Raw genomic sequence first — 17,162 nt, 5'->3', positions numbered from 1 at the left:
TCCAAATATAAAGAAACTCAATTCAGATTTGGAATTTTGGAATGCAGCAAACACACCAGACAATTCACTCTTAGGGATATGAAAACCAAATTCCATGTGTTTCTCTATTCTAAAATGTTTCAAAACAGAAAACGAAAATCTGAGCATCAGAAGCTGCATTATTATCAGTGAGCCATGACGTCAGCTTCAGAGAGCAATCAAACCATATCTTTGGTTTTCTTCATCGCTCACCTGCCTATTGTTGTAAAACTACACTACCCATAATTCCTGGGGCGCATAGTGTAGCCACTTACGGGTACCCGGATGGCTTTGACAAGTAGGCACGTTGGTGAGGCACCGCGGAGACTGGGGCGCACAACAGACTGAGCTGGAATTGCAGAGGTAAAGGCGCGCGGTCGATCTTCGCCTCCCGGATACAGGGGAGTCCCGTGTCTGTCACAAACGGGAGCCGAGAGCTTCAACACTCTCATGTCAGCTCCTGAGTCAGACACAAAACTGTGAATTAACGTTCCCTCTCCCAATTTTTTTCTTATTTTTCGTTTCTTTTGTTTGTTTTTGTGGGAACAAAAACTAGACTCAGCCAGAGCGTTTTTTCTCTGTTGGCGCGACAGCACCAAAGCAGACAGTCGTTTCTTTTGGAAGCCTGGCCAGTGCGTCTCCAGTCCGGATGAGGGAGAGCTGGGCGCTGGCAGCTCTGTGACCCGGAGGAGAGAGCTGAACAGCGGACTGAGGTGAGGCTGTCACTCCGCACCAGGAGCCGCGCCGCGCGTCTTCAGGTGAGTGCACATGCAGCGTCTTGTGTATACAACTAGGAATTAACGTACTGTCCTCACAGCCAGTTGTGCTGCGTATCTCAGGCTACGTCTTCCCTTTTTTACATTAACCTCGTCGGCGCCGTTTACAGACAGTTCTCCGCATGCTTACAGGCTACTACTTGGGAACAAATGCGCGTTGGTGTGGGCATGCAGCATGTAGTAAAATGCATACAGTAAAGGCGCGCTGTGAACCCCGTCTGTCCCCACCTGTTTGACATGTTTCTGACATGTTTCAATGAATGAACCTTGAATAGGAGACGGCAACTGTATTCTGCGCACAATGCCACATCTTCACATTGTCTCTTCATTTTTAGAGTGACTTTGATGGGACTTGAGCAATGCATTTACACAGCAGCAGCATGACTGTACAGTAAGCTCATAATACAGACACATAATGGGTGTTTGCGTAAACAAAGTGGACTATCATTTTATTGACTAAATGTTAAGACAGGACACAGCAGCAGTGGCACATCCTGCAGTGGCAACAGCAGTGCTGTAGTCATGATGGTGATTATCAGCTCTTGTTTGAGAGGCTGTGAGGAGGGGGGTTTACAAAGGAGAAAAGGGGGAGCTGAGAAAGTGGAGGGGACAGGAGAGGAGAAGAGTCAATGTCTGGGCAGTGACAGTTGGGTATTTAAGGCCCCTACAGAGACGTGCACTGGCTGCTTTAGTGCAGGTGTTGTTAGTATGCAGAGTAATGCTCCTCTGTCTGTCTGTCTGTCTGTCTGTCTATCTGTCTGTCTCACTCTCATATAGTCTGCAGAAGCCTGAGTTCCTGTATTGGCAAGTGGACTTGGACTTAATGACTTCAACCCTGTGAATGCTGGAATGAAAAGGAGCTGGCCTTACCTTGGCAGCCTGCCGCTGTCTGTCAGACTTTCTCTGTGTTCTTTGTGTGAGATAAACAGAGAATGTGGACTTATAATATTGAGGTTACATATTTAGGTGTGGGCCCAGCTTAAGGCCTATTGTGCTGCTACCTGTGAGAGCGGGGCCAGTTGTCATAGCAACGGCCTTGTAGTTCCGCTGATGTTCCTCTGTCCTCATTGGCAGGGTCAGTGCACCTAACACAGCACATCTCTGAGACGTGTTTGTGTACTTGTGTGTACTTGTGTGTGGCAGTACGTATGGGCCTACAGTATACTTGGAGGGTGTGCGGGGACCTTTGTGCGTCTTGCTGCAGTTTGTAGGCGTGTGGGCTGATGGCAGACGAGCCGCTGTGTGTCACACATATATACCCTGCTGATGACAGCCGACAGCTCCACCGATCACCTGTGCTCACTCTGCCTATCAGCATGTGCGGCTGCCGCGTTCAGACGTCCTCTTGATATGGAGGTCGTCATGGTGATAGAAAAGACATATAATGGACACACACAGTCTTGTATTCACGCAGCACAGACAAAGAACATTCACTATTTAATTTCACATTCTGGTCTATTACTTAAATGAGCTGACCTTTGTGAGTTTCTAAAATGCTGTTTATAAGGGCAACCTGTTGAATGAAAACCCGCACAACTTTGGCTGAACAGTTTATTCAGCTACAAAAAAAATATCCTGCATGTAGAGATTTAGGTGGTTTCTCTGGTGTTTGCAAATATTGTGACTTCAGTTGTTCAGTGGCAGAAAAAGTAAAAGAAAAACTGACAATTTGATCAAAAGAAAATACCAGGAGGTGTTTTCTTTTTTAGTTTTGGTTTTTCTTTCTAGAGCTTTGTGTCTCTGAGGAAAATTGTAAATGACTGATTTTTTACTGAGATAGTACTGCTCTATAACAACCTTAAAAACTGCTGGTCATTGAAACGTTAAAACATTTCTTCAGTAATAGAGGGTTTTTGGCCATACATTTTGGCACAGTCTTTCCTTTATCCGCACAAAAAAAAAAAAGGAGGACCCACATCCTTTGAAGATTTAGGATCACTTTTGTTCAACTTTTAATTTGTGCAGCAAGCAGAGCACTATGGGGAAAAATAATTAGTCCCGGCTTTGTCCTTGGAGTGAGAGGTCCTGTCTTTTTACGACTTGTATTAATCTAATTGTCACCTGGAGTGAAATGGCTTTCGCCGCAGGCAGGTAAACGTGGCTCACCTCTCCCACACGCAGCACCCACACATCCAGCCAGCATTTAGCATTAGTGTAAGCTCCATTCTGTCGCCTCCCACATGATACATTCATAAAACCTTCTCCACTGACTCAGGAGGAGATGCCTTTCTCTCTTCCACACCGGCATATACTTCGACTTTCGATACTTTCTTCACTCTGTCTGTGGCCTCTCCGGCTTTTCATCCCGAATACCACTGCATAAAACATTTGGCCTTCCCTGTACCAGCCACGTTGAATCCAAGCATTAGTCTGGTGTTTATTAAGACTTAGTATGAATGCTGAACCAAACCAGGTCCTGAGAAGATACAAACCAGAGAAAATCCAAGTCTAAACATTGTTCTATGTAATTTTGTGACTTATCTTGTGTTTGGATATATAGATAAGAATTTTTGATTGTTTTTAATAGTCGTATAGACTTGTGAGTACCTTAACTCTGTATAAATGAATAAACTTAAACCACCAGTGTTACCTGCCCCACAGTTTAAGAACCACTGCCCTATGGCCTTCTTCACCTACAGCTGGTAGCCTGACCCCCACCCACACCCCCCGACAGTGCTGGTTGTAGAAAGAAAAAAAAAAAGTCTGACAGCGGCAGGAGAGAGTGAGCTTCGACCTCTCACCTCCTGGAGGATGGAGGCAGCGCAAAGCAGAGAGACCCAGAGAAGGATGATGGAGGGCAGGCGGGGAGGTGGTGGTGGTGGTGCTGTGGAGGGGGGGGGGTTCGAGCTGCAAGAGGCGAGAGAGAGGTCAAAGAACAGGAGGGATTTGTGAAGGAAGAGAGGAGCGAGGGAGCTGGGGGAAGGGACAGAGGAGAGGACGGATGGGTCAGAGGAGGGGGGGAAAAAGAGTGATAAATGTGCAGGAGAGAGAGAGAGAGGACAAGATAGAAGAGTGTGAAGCGGCTGCTGTGTACCTCTCCCTAACAAGCTGGACAGAATCAGCTCAATTATTAAAGAGGAGCGAGAGATGGGGAAAACACACACATGCACGCAGCCTCATCCCGGTGTCTGGCAACTCGCACATCACAGTCATTGTAGTTAGTCATCCATCTAACTGCTTATTTCGATTGCACAGCCACGGGCATCATCTGTATGTTTTCACCATTCAGTAAGGAGCTGCATGAAGTTTGATGCAATTACATGTACGGAAGCAAATCGTAAACGTACACTAGTAAATAAATCTCTTTTAAACGCAAAGACATTTATAAAAAGATAACGCGACTTGGAAGCATTTGCCCCCGAAGTCGAAATCAAACCAGGTCACTCAGCTTTTTATAATTTATAAAGTCAATAGAAGTATGTTACAACTACTAAATACGTGAGAGCATAACCAATCAATAAATGGTACACCCTTCTCATATGGGTATTGCCATTACTTCATGATTCTCCCGACCAGACTCAGAGTGTCACAGAGTGCACTATAGGGTCTGGCTGCCTCCTCAGTCTCCTCTCCTCTTCCTCACCCTTGTTTCTTTCTTCTCCTTTCCTTTCTTTAAGGAAGTGTATGCCCCCGAGGGTCCAAAGATTTGCTACCTTCCAGGAGAGAGCAAGACAGGCGGACTTACCGAGAGAGAGGGAGAGAGAGAGAGAGAGAGAGGGAGAGAGAGAGAGAGAGGTGTGGATGAGCAAGGGAGGGCCATGGAGGGAGAGAAGAGAGAGATAAGAGACGGAGACGAGTTGGGAGAAGGGAAAGATGGATGAATGTACTGTGTGTGTGTGATACTCAGATCCAGGTAGACACAGGGACCGAAAGGCTTCTTATCCTCTCAGCACAAGTCATAATTTCTTGGAGCCTGCACAGATGTGAGCGGCTGTGGTGTTTGTGTGTGAGGAAGCCTCGCTCAGGCTGCAGGCCAAGAAGTGGAAGAGGTACAGTTGTGCAGCCCTGGTGTGTGCGTGTGCGGCTGCTGTGGCTGATGAGCTGTCAGTACCTACAGTTGGAATGTTCACAAGGCAGCCATTGTTGTTCAAACAGCCAGCAGCCTTCTCCTTGGCAACGGGTGCTGCAGCAGCATCTCCCACAGCAACACTGGAGCAAGAGTTTGAGGCAAGAGGAGGCGGAGTCAGGAAGTCGGGGCCACAGCACAGAGGCCCCTCTCCAAAACACTGGCCTCAAGGGCCGACTGGAGCCTGCTCCAACATATGGTCTGTGTGCTCTGCTGCTGACATGTTCTAGGGCCCAGGCGGGGACTTCTCTTTTCTGTCACGACTTTGTGTGTGCTTCTGTAAGCCACAGCAAACCATAGAGTTTGAGGTCTTAACTTTGTTTTCAAAAGTTTTTACTAGTTTCTCTAAGATGAACCAAGTCCAATGACAAACATTTAAGAGAGGACTAAAAGTTATGAGCCATAAAGATCGTGATCAAGCAGAAATGTGGTTCTAAAACACATATCATCATTCCGATCTTCCTTGTGAAAATGCACAAATGTATAGTTTAAATTGTCCGAATGCTGCTTCTCTTTGTAGTGTGTTTACCTTACATTGTGTCACTCTTGGCGTACACTGTGCTGGCTGTTCCCAGCTGGCGCAGTTGGTCACATGATCCATGGAGGGGCAGCCATCAGCAGCAGCAGCAGCGTCAGGAAAGTGCCTGAGGAGAGAGAGAGAGAGAGAGAGAGAGAGTGTCAGGCCGAGTTGAACATGAGGAGGGGGGTCTGGGGAGAATGGTGGGTGGGAGGTAAATCTTTGGTGGGCAGGGGGCTGCTGCTGCTTCTGATGCTGGGGAGAAGAGAGGCAGAGGAGGCAGGAAATGATGAAGATGAAGGAGTAATACAGTCCTTTCCTTGGCCTAAAATAACTAGGCCCCAGCAGAAACCACAAGACAGAAGGGAGAACGGGGGGGCTGAGGGGAGACTCATTTAGTGTTTCCTAGTGTTTGGAGCTTCTTCTTTGGTCCCCCGTGTGCATCCCTGGCTAACAGTGTGTTGTGTGTGTGAAGTCTGTTTAGATGTCTGCCTGCCTTTGTGTCTGCATATGTGTTTCTCTTTTCATTTGTTCTTCTTGTATGTGAGCCTGCGTGCACGGTCTTGGCAGGAGATGCAGCACACACACTGATGATGAAGATCATTAGGAATTTCCTGCAGCTGGGGAGGGAGGCTGCAGCGGGCTCTTTTTGCGTGTATGTTTTGGTGTATGTGTGTGTATGTGGGGGGGGTGAGAATCGGTCGCGAGGAGGAGAATCTGAGTGGGGGGGTGGGGGTGGAGTTTGCGCATGTCGGCATATTCCACATTTTGACTGACATTGGTGTATGGAGCCGTGGCCAAGCAAGTTCAAAGTTCAGCTCAGTTCAGAGAAGGAGGCCATTTGTGCTAGTTTATATGTAGGCATTTTAGTCTACTTTTTTAAAATTGCTTTCCAACACTGGCTACCACTCACCTCCACATCCACTATAGGCCTCGAGAACTTGATCTATAACCTGTATTTTGAAACTTTTTGTTATACTGTGCATCATACTTGCTAATGAGAAAAACAATGATTTCAAATTCCCCCGCATACTGTGCCATTTAATCTCATCCACACACAGCTCGAGTTGCATGTCGTGTACTATGTTGGGAGAGCTGGCTTGTGTCTGATGCATCTCACAAGAACAATATTAGAAACACATGTCATAAGCTTTTGTAATTTAGATGTGGAACGGTCCTGCACTTTGGTTTGTTTTTTTGCACTGTAGAGTAAGTCTGGACAATATATATCGACAAATGATTGTTGTTGCAACAGGTGATGCAATACCCATATCACTGAGCCAAAATACAATGCAATGTCAAAGGTCTTCCATCTGACTGAGATTTGCACTTTTTTGTTCACGCAGCCAACAAAAATGCACTGAACTTTGAAAATGTGCAAAAGTTAAGTTTTAGTGGCAATTTTCCAAATTAGTTCCAATTTGGCCTTGTTTGTAGCATGACTTGGCATCTTTGTTTTGTTCAGTAAAATAGTGCAATAAGTTTAATACAATATTCAGTTATTGAATATCAAATAGCAGTTAATGAATGGTGCACTGCAATGTTTTGCTCACATACTGCAGTTCTACTGTAAATGGGAAATAATGCAAGTCTAATCAAAAGATCTAATTAATTGGCCAAACTAATGATAATTGGCTCCTGAGAATATTTTCGTTCATACAACAAGTCATGCAGTTTCATATGATTGAGAACACAGTGTATTCTCACAGTCAGTGCTTACAGGGCATATTGTCATGCAAAGTGTGATGTATTTTTGAGTCCAACACATGTTTACCATCTGCACTGGCGCTGTAGCCTTCTCTCCTCGCAGCCCGGACAGCGCGTCTCTTTGACTTCTGTTGAAAAGTTGTTAGTGTGTGTCAGCGCTGGAGGTTGCTGGGTTGAGGTGATGAGGATGAGTAGGATGAAGGAGAGCAGGATGGTAGTGTCACCGGGTCTCTGTGGACCCCCTGACCCACTTCCCCCTCCCTCCCCCTGCACACCTCTGCTCCTATCCAGGCCGCACATGCACTCTCTCCCCCAATCCCCTCTGCACCCCCAACTCTTCTTATCTGTCTGTGTGCCCCCCCCCCCCCCTTCCCCCCCACACTACCACTCTCATTCTTCTGTGCCCCCCTCCCATGCTCACACCCCCCAATACTGTTTCAGTGCTGCTGCCTGTCTCTTAGCAACAACTGCACACCCGTTCGAGCTCGGCAAGTGCTTTTACAAACACACCCAGGAAAGACACACTCGTACGTGCGCACGCACACACAAACGCACACACAACTATAGCTCGTCATTGAGGACTGCTGCTGGCAGGCCTATGAGTCTGGAAGCCTTTGTGCCACAGAGATAGATGGAGAGAGAACAGATATGTTGTACGGCGATATGTGCATGGTGATTGAACCCTCTCACACAGCAGGCATAACAGGCCAAGTGCCCAGACTGGAAACCACAAACTCCCCTCTCTGCTCCACTGTTCCTCTGCCTTTAACAATCATCGGAGGGCCTCTGAACAATTTTGATTTTGCCCATTGTTATAGAAGCTAGCGTGGCATCAGAGATTTAGAAAAGTAGAGTTGTCATAATGATGTTTTTGTTCCCAGTGTCCCCTTAGTCATTTGAGATGCTGAGAGTTTAAATCCTAGAATGGTGATAGATTAGATTGCATTAGATTAGAGAGATTAAGGATTGACATGGAAAGAGAAAACATGTTCAGGTGTCTAAAGGTGGTGTGAGGAAATGTTAGTCTGACTGTGGATCTTTACTGCACTGGAGCGGTGCACTGAAAATAAATTGCCAATATACATACTGTATGGATAGAACACGTACACACATAAATACAGTAACAAGAATTGTTCAGCCTGCTGTGTGAGTTTTATTACATTTTGCATAGCCTATGAGAAAGCAATCAATCTGAAATTCATTTTAGTGCCATTATAGTAACACAATTACTGTCACGAACACATCAGGGGTGCACAATTAATTGCAATTTGAACGGCTGTCCACTGCAAGCAACAGAATATCCGATCTCCATTGGGTCCTATCCTTTAAAAGTTGATAACCCCATAGTTTAGACCTTTATGATGGTTTCAGTCTCCTGGGTGTGTTTAAAATGTCCACTGTGTGTGTGTGTGTGTGTGTGTGTGTGTGTGTGTGTGTGTGTGTTAGAGTTAACTTTACAATTCACCACCACAAGGAAGACAGTAAATACATTGGAATCAGGAATCAGAGTGATGCTTGGGGTGTTAGCTTAAACAGTGAATCATAACGGAAGTATTTATTGGCTGGCACCTTTCAGCTCCGTTTGAGACACCCCCCGCAGAGTTGAGTAAAAGAATATTTGCATGTGTGCCTTTGTTTTTGTGCCCGCGTGTGTACAAATGGGAGATGTATGTCTTTATGTGCAAATGGAAGTGTGGAGTGTGTGGGAGGATGGATGGGGAGGGAGGGGAGGGGAAAGGAAAGGAAGGGGGGGTCACATTTGCATGCATCCTCTGTGTCACCGCCTGTGTGTTGTGTGACTGACAGCCTATGTGTAAGCACGTGCCACAGTCTTTAATTAAAGCATGTGTTCCTCCTCACACACCGGTCAGATGGAGGCCTAATTAATGAACGCTGTTAATTAGAAGAGACTGTGAGAATGGGAGAGCCGGAGGAGGAGGAGGAGAGGGAGAGGCAGGGGCACAGTGGGCATGGCGAAGGCTGTGGGTGGCGCGCTCTGTAAAGTATTGACGAGCGGGCGTGTTTGTGTGTGCAATGCCTGTGCGTCCCATTTGTGACATTTCTCAACACCCGCTCCACTCTCTCCCAGGAGCGCAACCCCAAAGTCTGCCGCGATCTTCATCCCCCTCCTCACGCGCGCCATAACTTTTCCCCCCGCACCTCTCTCAATCTCGTGCCGTGACATCTATCACTTCTTCTCCCGCACTTCTGCAGTCTCACGCCTTCTTTTGTACTTTTCCTCTCCTCTCCCCGTTTTTTTTTACTCCACCGTCTTTTACCGCTCCCCTCTCCGTTCCTCCTCGCGCTCTAATCGGAGCCATATGTTGGAGAGGGAGGCAGAGCGCGAGCCGATGATGGACAGCGCTGCCTTGTTGTATGTTGGAAGGGCTGCCGGAGTGCTGGAGCCAGCCCGTGCCTGCCTCGCCAATGAATGTGCGTGCTGGGCCATGCAAACGTCACGTGTGACTGCAGAGCACGTGTCATCCAGATTTTCTTTTCTTTTTTTTTTTTCCATTCTTACATGTATTTCTTTTCGCTCGGTGTCTTCTCTAATCCCTCCATCCCTTATTTTTCTTTCTGTCACCTTCATTCCTCCATCCTCTTAACACCTCTCTGTTCATCACCTCTCTGCTTCCCCCTGGCGGCCGCGATTACTCACACATTCTTGTTCTTCTTGCACCTTGTGGCTCCAGTGCTTTGTAATGCATATGTGTCGAAATGTGGCATGAAGCGCGCGCATTCTTCACACCCACTTGTTTGATTGTCATGCCTCAAACGCGACTTTAAAATCACCGAAGGTTCATAATACCGTCTTTTTATCATTTGTGCCCGATATACGATCTATGTATAGGCCACATCCTAATGCAAGGAACAGAGGGCAACTTCTTGTACCAAAAAGAAAAAAAAAATGATGGTAGTCTTTTTCATCAACTAAAAAAACACTCTGTATTGAAATAATTATACTGCAAGTCATCTCTCGCACTCATTTTGTCTGAGATGGTGCGGCGCTCTCTGAAATACTGATTTGAGTCTGGTCTGATGCGTACTGTGACATCATGAACTAATCTTTTATTCTCCCCCCCCCCCCCCCCCTCCTCCCTCTCTGTCCTTATCGCTGTATCCATCCCTCTGTCTATCTATCTGTCTGTCTTTCTGTCTGTGGGCCTCTTCCAGCAGCCATGGGCCGGAGACTGGAGCAGGAGGGAGAGAGAGTGTGCAAGCTCTCCACTGCAGTATTGATGACCCAATGATCCCCTGCAGAACTGAGCCAGTCAAGCAGACACAGCCAGGCTCAACTCTGAATCCGAATCGCAAGTGCTGCCACCGCTGTTAGGTAAAGTCAGTCAAAAGAGGATATCAGGTGTGAATGTAATCTAACTTGGTGATGTGCAGGTGTGACACTGGAGTATGAAAAGTACTTATTTAGCTCTTAACATACAGCGGAATCATTTCTCTTTTATTTTTCCAGGGGAATACAACATCTTGAGGGAAACGCATCTCCAACAGCACTTCAAAATTCCCTTTTACTTTGCTTCTCTCTGCTCAAGTGCAACTACTGAATGAGTGGTTTGTCGAATCATCTCCATTCGGGCCGCTTCGTGCCTCCACTGGGCTGTGGTGGGCCGAGGTTAGAAGATAGAGGCTTCGTGGAGCCTGAGCTGTGGAGCACGGAGTTAGGGCTGCACGAAGGCTTCAAGGATTTCTCTAACAATGAAGTGGCCTTGGTAAGCGCAGAGCAATTCCCGCCCTCCTCTCCCTCTGCCCTCTCCAACGGGCTGCACCCACAGGGCAGACTGGAGCTCGGGGCCGGAAGACACAGGCAGAGAGACAACCGCCTCACACAGACGCTGATCAACATGCAGACGCACATGGAGCTGAATGTACACGCTCAGGCCCCACACATGGATGTCAGTTCCCTTCTGGCCTCAGAACACTCCAGAACATCATCTCAACCCCTCTCTTTGACTGTACCTCCTGGCCCAAACAATCAGCTGGCTGCCCCTGTTTCAAATACAGAGATTGACTCCACATTTTGTCCCAGTGAGTCCTCTCCTGTTCCAGTTGAAGGAGAGAAAAAGTATGCACTGCGCAGCTCTGGACGGCCGCGCTTTCCCTGTCACCTGCGCAAATCCACCCGTCTGCGTCGCTCTTCAGATAACGCGGACAAGAGCACAGGGCCAGAGAGAGAGGCCGAGGGCAGCAGGGCAACAGAGGAGAAAATCTGGCCTGTCAAACATGAAGAAGCTACTGTAGTACAGAAAGAGGAACAGCCCAAAGCTGTAGTTCCCACTGCTCCGTGTCCTACAGATATCCCTCTGGCTCTAACAGTCCCCAAACCCGTCTCCAAACCCGGGCCCAGACTAGGACAGAGGCCAGGACCAAAATCTCGTTGTAGGCCTTTGACCAAGCCTATTCACAAAGCTGCTCCCAAAAGCGTTTTGAGACAGCGTCAGGCGGCACAAGCACTGGCCATGGCTCGGGCTGCCACTCAAGTGCCCTTCACCTCTCCGTGTCCCGCCCCCCGGGCTTCATCTGAGATGCCGATCAATGGCAGGAGGAGGGGACGCTTCACTGGTGTAAGTAATTATTCTGTTCAGCAAAAATTGCTAATTAATTAAATTGAATGTCAACCCATGGATTGAATTGATACTTTCAGGTGCGAAGGATTGTAGTGAAGGTGGCTCGTATTCCAGTCAGCCTCAGCCGTCGCCAGAAAAGCTACAAGATTTCCAACTTGGATACACTTTCAGTCACAGAGAAGACCAGCGAAGGCAGTGTGGAAGGATCTGATGCAGTCCGAGAGCCAACTGCCCTCCTCCGCATGAAGAATAATGGGAAGAGTGTTATGGTAATGTTTCCACCTGGAGAAATGCCTGTTATTCTGAAACGCAGACGGGGCCGACCACCAAAACAGCCTCCACCTGGACTTCCTGGAGACCCTCTGCCCAACCCTGGAACTCTGGCTGCAGACCCAGGCAGCACCGATCCGAAGAAGCCCCGCAGACGCCGTCGGACTAAACTACCCTGTCCCTTCCCCTCCTATGTTAATGACACTAATGACGTCAAGAGTGAGTATGGGGATGTTCTGTCCAAACTGGCCTTTTTGAACCGGCAGCCACCTGCCACTGGGCGCTGCTCTCCTCCTCGCTGCTGGACGCCCAGTGAGCCAGAGAGCTTTCACACACCCATGGAAAACCCCGGGATCTCCACTCTTCTTCACAGGCTCACAGGGTGTAGGCGTCCCAGAGGGAGCAGAGGAATGGGCAGAGGAGGGGGCATGGGAAGAGGCAGCGGAGTGGGAGGGGGCATCGGAGGAATTGAGCATAGTCAAAGCACTTTCAGTGACTTTTTTGAATCTATTGGTAAAAAGCGGAAACAGAGCTTGTCGGAGCCTGGGCCTCCTAGGAAAAGAGGCAAGGGTGGCCATGGAAGGGGAGGGGGTGTTGTGGGTACTGAACCTGGAGGGGAGAAGCCAGTGAGGAAGAGGCGAATGAGAAAAAATGGTACTTTTAAAGGGGAAACTCTTTCCATGGGACAGGACTGGCTAAATGGGGCAGAGAGCTGGGGGGAGGAGTTCGATAAAGTGAAGAGTGGGTATCAATTTTGTGGGCCATCCCGAGGAGGGTTCTCATCTTGTGAATATGGACGAGGGACATTTAGTGGCCCAGGTGGGGGGCGAGGGGGTGCTGCTGCTGGAGAGGACCAAAGCCTGTTTGCTGGGTATTTTCGGTCCCTTTTGGATTCGGATGACTCATCAGACCTATTGGATATGTCCTCCTCACAGTCAGACCCAAGCAAAAGTCAGTGCAATTCCAGTTATGAGGGTTCTAGCTTGTCGATGAACCCAGGGTTTCCCAAGTGGACTTCCAAAAGTACAGGAGGGGAGGGGGCATCCCAGGGGCACAATTCCCGGCCTTCATACAGCTATGGCAGTCCGGCTCAAATGTCTCCTACTAGATCGTCTTATCCCAAATCGACCCCTCCTTCTCTGTCACACTCCCCAAGCTCCCTCAACACTTCGTCCTATGGTCACTACTCTGGCTACTCCTCATCTTCTCCCGCAGGGCTGTCCCAAAGGTCTCCTGACTGCAGTTTTGCATATGGCAAAAACACTCCTGCTGGGTACTCTAACTACCAGACAGGTCCGAAACGTGGATTTGGTGGATATCACTCTTCTACTGGTCCCAACTCCCCAGGAGGAGGCTATATGTCTGTGGCTAAAGGAGGATCCTTCAATCCCTCCCCTCCAGATAGTTTTAAACAGTACAACTCAAGCCAGTGGAGCTACAGGTGAGTGATCTTTTAATGTGTTGTATGACTTGGAGAAGTACAGCTAAATAGCAGTTGTAATAGCAAATAATAGTATAAATTGTAATAGTAAATAGTACTCTTTTTAAAGCTGGCTTAAATATTTTGAATGCACTTCATGTGGAGTGGTCACATTGGTTTGATAATGACAATATTCTATGCTGCCTACATTTTGAGAGTTGAAGTCATGTACATGTTTGAAACAACAGATCTCAAAGCGAAAAGTCGTTGTAGTTGTGGTATGATTCTAAATCTTTTTTTGAATTTTTTTTTTTAGACAAACCTGTGGACCTTGGTCTGATGGCTTCGGATCTCAGTTTCACGGCTTCAATGAATATGGCTCTAATGAGTCTAAAGACATCCTGGATATTTCAAACTACACGCCCCAGAAGGCCAAGCGACTGCCTTTCCCTGAGAGCCTCTCAGAGTCGTCCTCTGACTCCTCACACCTGAGCTCTGCTGCCCCAGGTGCACCGCCATCCTCTGGCACGCATAGGCACAGTGAGGCCTCCCATTTGAACATGAGTGGGGACGGGGGCCAGTCCAGCCTGTCCAGCCTTGAGAAGTTGATGATGGACTGGCATGAGAGTGCCACGGGACCCTCTTATAACTGGAGTCAAAATGTGCTCTTTCAGGGTGGGGGAACCTCTAAACCCGGACGTGGGCGCAGAAAACGGACAGAAATGCACATGGATAAAGAAGGAAGTTCTGGGTTGCACTCACATTCACCATCTGGTTCCTCCCCAACGCCAGCACCCAGAAGAGGTGTGGGGCGAGGCCGGGGGTCCCGAGGTGGCAGAGGGGGACTGTCTCCCTGTCAGAGGTCTGGGGCTAAGGGCAGAGGAAAGGCACAGTTAGCTGCTACAGGAAATAGTCTTGGTGGGACTTCTGGGCCTCTAGAGGGCTCTGCACTTTGCCTTGAAGCTCTGGACTATTACAGCGGAGACAGCAGCAGTCTCTCTCCTCTGGCCACCCCGAACCCTCCTCCCCCCTCCAGCTATCTGCAGGATCCCTGTGAGTATACCTCCCCTTACTCTGCCCACCCCTCCACGCCTTCGTCTGAGGAGCGATATCCAGCTCTGTATCCCGCAGAGTCCTCTTCCTCCCTGTCGCCCAGTGTATCCTCTCCTCCCTATCCCCCCAAACCTACCCCTCCACCCCCACAGGCCTACCTCCCCCGGACCTTCTCTCCCTCTTGCTCTCCTTCACAGAGAATCACTCCCCACTGCGGATCAGCTCTGAGTCCCTCTCATCGCCCCCCTGCAAAGGAGCAACAGTTCTCCCAGTATGACTCTCCCAGTTACTGCAGCTCCCCCTACTGGTATGGACAACCGCACAATGGCAGCCCGAGTCCGCAAATGCACAACACACATTCAAATACAGCCATTCATGCACACAACAACCCTCATACAAGCCCCCACGGAGCGACGCAAGGAAATGTGCACGATCCACAGCATCATAACAACAACTTCTCATCCCACATGAGTGCCAGTCCAAGCTTACAGCACCAGAGTAACCCCCTGTCCCACTCCCTCCCTCAAAACCAGCCCAATGCCCACCTCTCCCCCCACTCGAACCCGAGCCTGCACTCCACTGGGCTTTACAAAGAGCGTAGCCCTCCTTCTGGCATGGCCCCCCATACTATCAGCACAGGTCATCGCCCAGGTGCTATGGCTTTGTCCCCTTATCCCAAACCCTCCTTAGACTCCTCACCCCATCAGGAGGACACAAGTGGCTACTCCATGTCCCAGCCATCCTACCAGGGCATGGGACAGCGTTACGCCTCTCAAGGACCTCCTGGAGGCGGTGTGCTCTGCCAACTCTTGGATCAAGCCAGTGAGGACAGCTTCAGCGTCACCAGCCTGTAATTGCAGGTATGTAGTTTTTCTTAAAATAGGATTTTCATCCTTATTGTTTTATTTAAAAAGGATAATGTAGCACGCACACTACAAAATTAAAGGCATGCTGGATGGCCTGAACCTATGTTACATTTACGTTTCCTACATAAGATCTGGCAACTCCAAGCACGGCTGGACAAAGGGCAGTGGATGAGGATAAGAACTAAAACAGAAACACAATTTCTACATTGTGTCAAATATATGTTGTTTTTGTAATCGTAAATGAATCAATCATGGAGTAGCCACTTGTGTCCTCCTTGGTAATATTTGCAAATTTAGACACTTTACTTCAAATATAAGGACATACATAGTCAATGTTTATGTTATACTTAATAGATTATAAATCCTAGCTTTACGCGTATTTACTGTGATTATAATATATTCATTTACTTCTTTTTTTACACTTTCCCTTTCTCCTTTTTCTTTCAGATACATTCAATACACGCTTTTACAGATTTTGCAGCATTTTCCTTTTGTTTTTTTTTAAGTAGACTTCTTTGTAAGAGACTGAACTGAAGGATGAGAAATTTGCTGCCAGCATTTGGACAGTAAAGCTTTAATGCTCCAGCTCTGACAATCAAAATAAAATAAAATAAAAAACGGCAATTTTTACACCTTAAGCATGCAAACAGCAAGACAAACAACACACCCAGACACAGCCACATGCATGTGCAGAATGATCCGCTACCTGGACACCAGTAAGTCAAGAGTGTGCACCCAACTGCAGTCTTAGCTGGAACAAGCGAAAGGGGCAGAGGACAAACTCAAAACAGATGCTGACGGATTGAGACAAAACCTCAAAACTTTGTACAAGAACACCCTGAAGTTTGCTTTCCTAAATGTTCGGTGCATTTGCAAATTGGACAAAAAGTTTCACAACGCGTTTTTCTTTTTTGTGTGTTTTTATTTCTCAATCAACTGCTTCTCCCTCTGCTATAAACAACGTCTTGGCTCAACTTATTGATCCTGCCTATCTGTCTTGTGCCCTCGCATAAAAATCGACCATATATTCACAAGCCGCTCTGTGCGCTCCCCGTGTTGTGTCCCACGAGAGGAACATGGACTGCTGAACCAATCCTTGCTTTCCAGACACCAGCATCTGTACAGTACATACAAGTCAAGATCCGAAGCTCTTTGTTCTACATTTGAAGGTGCCACATATTCATGCCCTGCTCAGTGTTTGGCCAATCTCTCTGCTTTTGTGGAGGGGATGATGACTGCAGCATGGAGATTCAGCATCCTGTGTTATAGCTATTTTCATGACAAAGGAGGAGTTATTCAAATCACAAAATGACCCCAAAGAGAATACTGTGTGGCTGCATGTATTTTGTGTGCATATGAATGTAAGTGATGGGCGTAAGAGCGGGGTCCCGTTGGCGAGGCTTTTCTCCATCTTTCACTCTCTCCCTTCTTTTTTCTGTGGTCTTGTGTTGTTCGGTGCTTTTGTGAAGAAAAAGATGTATATCTGTCTGTTTCATATCATGTATGTATTTGAGGTGCAAAATATTTAAATACACATTCTGTTTGGCCATTGGTACCTCTGTCTGTAAGTCGTGCTTTCTAACTGGGTCTGGGGAGGTCTGATCCTGTGTGTTAGAGCTGCTCTGTCTGGGACTGTGAGCGGGAGAGTTCAGTCAAGGACACAATTCGACAGGGAGTGAGAGGGAAGGGAGGGAGCGACAGGGATGGATGGTGGGGAGCGCAGGGGAGGATACAGCGAGAGAGAGGAAATAAAGAAGGCTGAGGAAACTAGAGGAGTCTCATCGTAACATACCAATTCGTAAATTCTTCACCCAAATAAGGACAGTCCTTGTATAGATCTTGGGGTTCCTAGACACAGTCAAACAGTAAAGATGACAGGAGAACTATAT

At 47.8% G+C, this 17,162-nt stretch overlaps 1 protein-coding gene across 3 annotated transcripts; it reads left to right on the top strand.

Annotated features, from left to right (window-relative positions):
* The first annotated feature begins 336 nt into the window (after positions 1-336).
* Positions 337-16,935, top strand: ahdc1 (AT hook, DNA binding motif, containing 1). Of its 3 annotated transcripts, XM_079570618.1 has the most exons (7): positions 337-776; positions 10,259-10,418; positions 10,554-10,600; positions 10,638-11,661; positions 11,742-13,375; positions 13,671-15,267; positions 15,721-16,935. In XM_079570618.1, the coding sequence occupies exons 4-6, from the start codon at positions 10,645-10,647 to the stop codon at positions 15,259-15,261; spliced, it is 4,242 nt and encodes a 1,413-aa protein (XP_079426744.1). In that variant the 5' UTR covers positions 337-776; positions 10,259-10,418; positions 10,554-10,600; positions 10,638-10,644; the 3' UTR covers positions 15,262-15,267; positions 15,721-16,935. The 3 variants fall into 3 exon arrangements, with proteins under 3 accessions (XP_079426744.1, XP_079426743.1, XP_079426742.1); XM_079570617.1 differs by having other exon boundaries at positions 10,262-10,418; positions 10,554-11,661; XM_079570616.1 differs by having other exon boundaries at positions 10,554-11,661.
* The last annotated feature ends 227 nt before the right edge of the window (positions 16,936-17,162 follow it).

This window comes from Gobius niger, assembly GCF_951799975.1.
Source record: "Gobius niger genome assembly, chromosome: 14".
NCBI lineage: Eukaryota > Metazoa > Chordata > Actinopteri > Gobiiformes > Gobiidae > Gobius > Gobius niger.
The sequence above is the reverse complement of the archived record's forward strand: the minus strand, read 5'-3'. Positions and strand labels throughout refer to the sequence as shown.

What these genes read in the sequence shown, in the direction of transcription:
- ahdc1 (XM_079570617.1), top strand. Translation starts at nt 10,645, where the DNA reads ATGAGTGGTTTGTCGAATCATCTCCATTCGGGCCGCTTCGTGCCTCCA. An exon ending in GGAGGGGACGCTTCACTGGT is followed by an intron (nt 11,662 to 11,741) that starts GTAAGTAATTAT and finishes TGATACTTTCAG; the next exon opens with GTGCGAAGGATTGTAGTGAA. An exon ending in TCAAGCCAGTGGAGCTACAG is followed by an intron (nt 13,376 to 13,670) that starts GTGAGTGATCTT and finishes TTTTTTTTTTAG; the next exon opens with ACAAACCTGTGGACCTTGGT.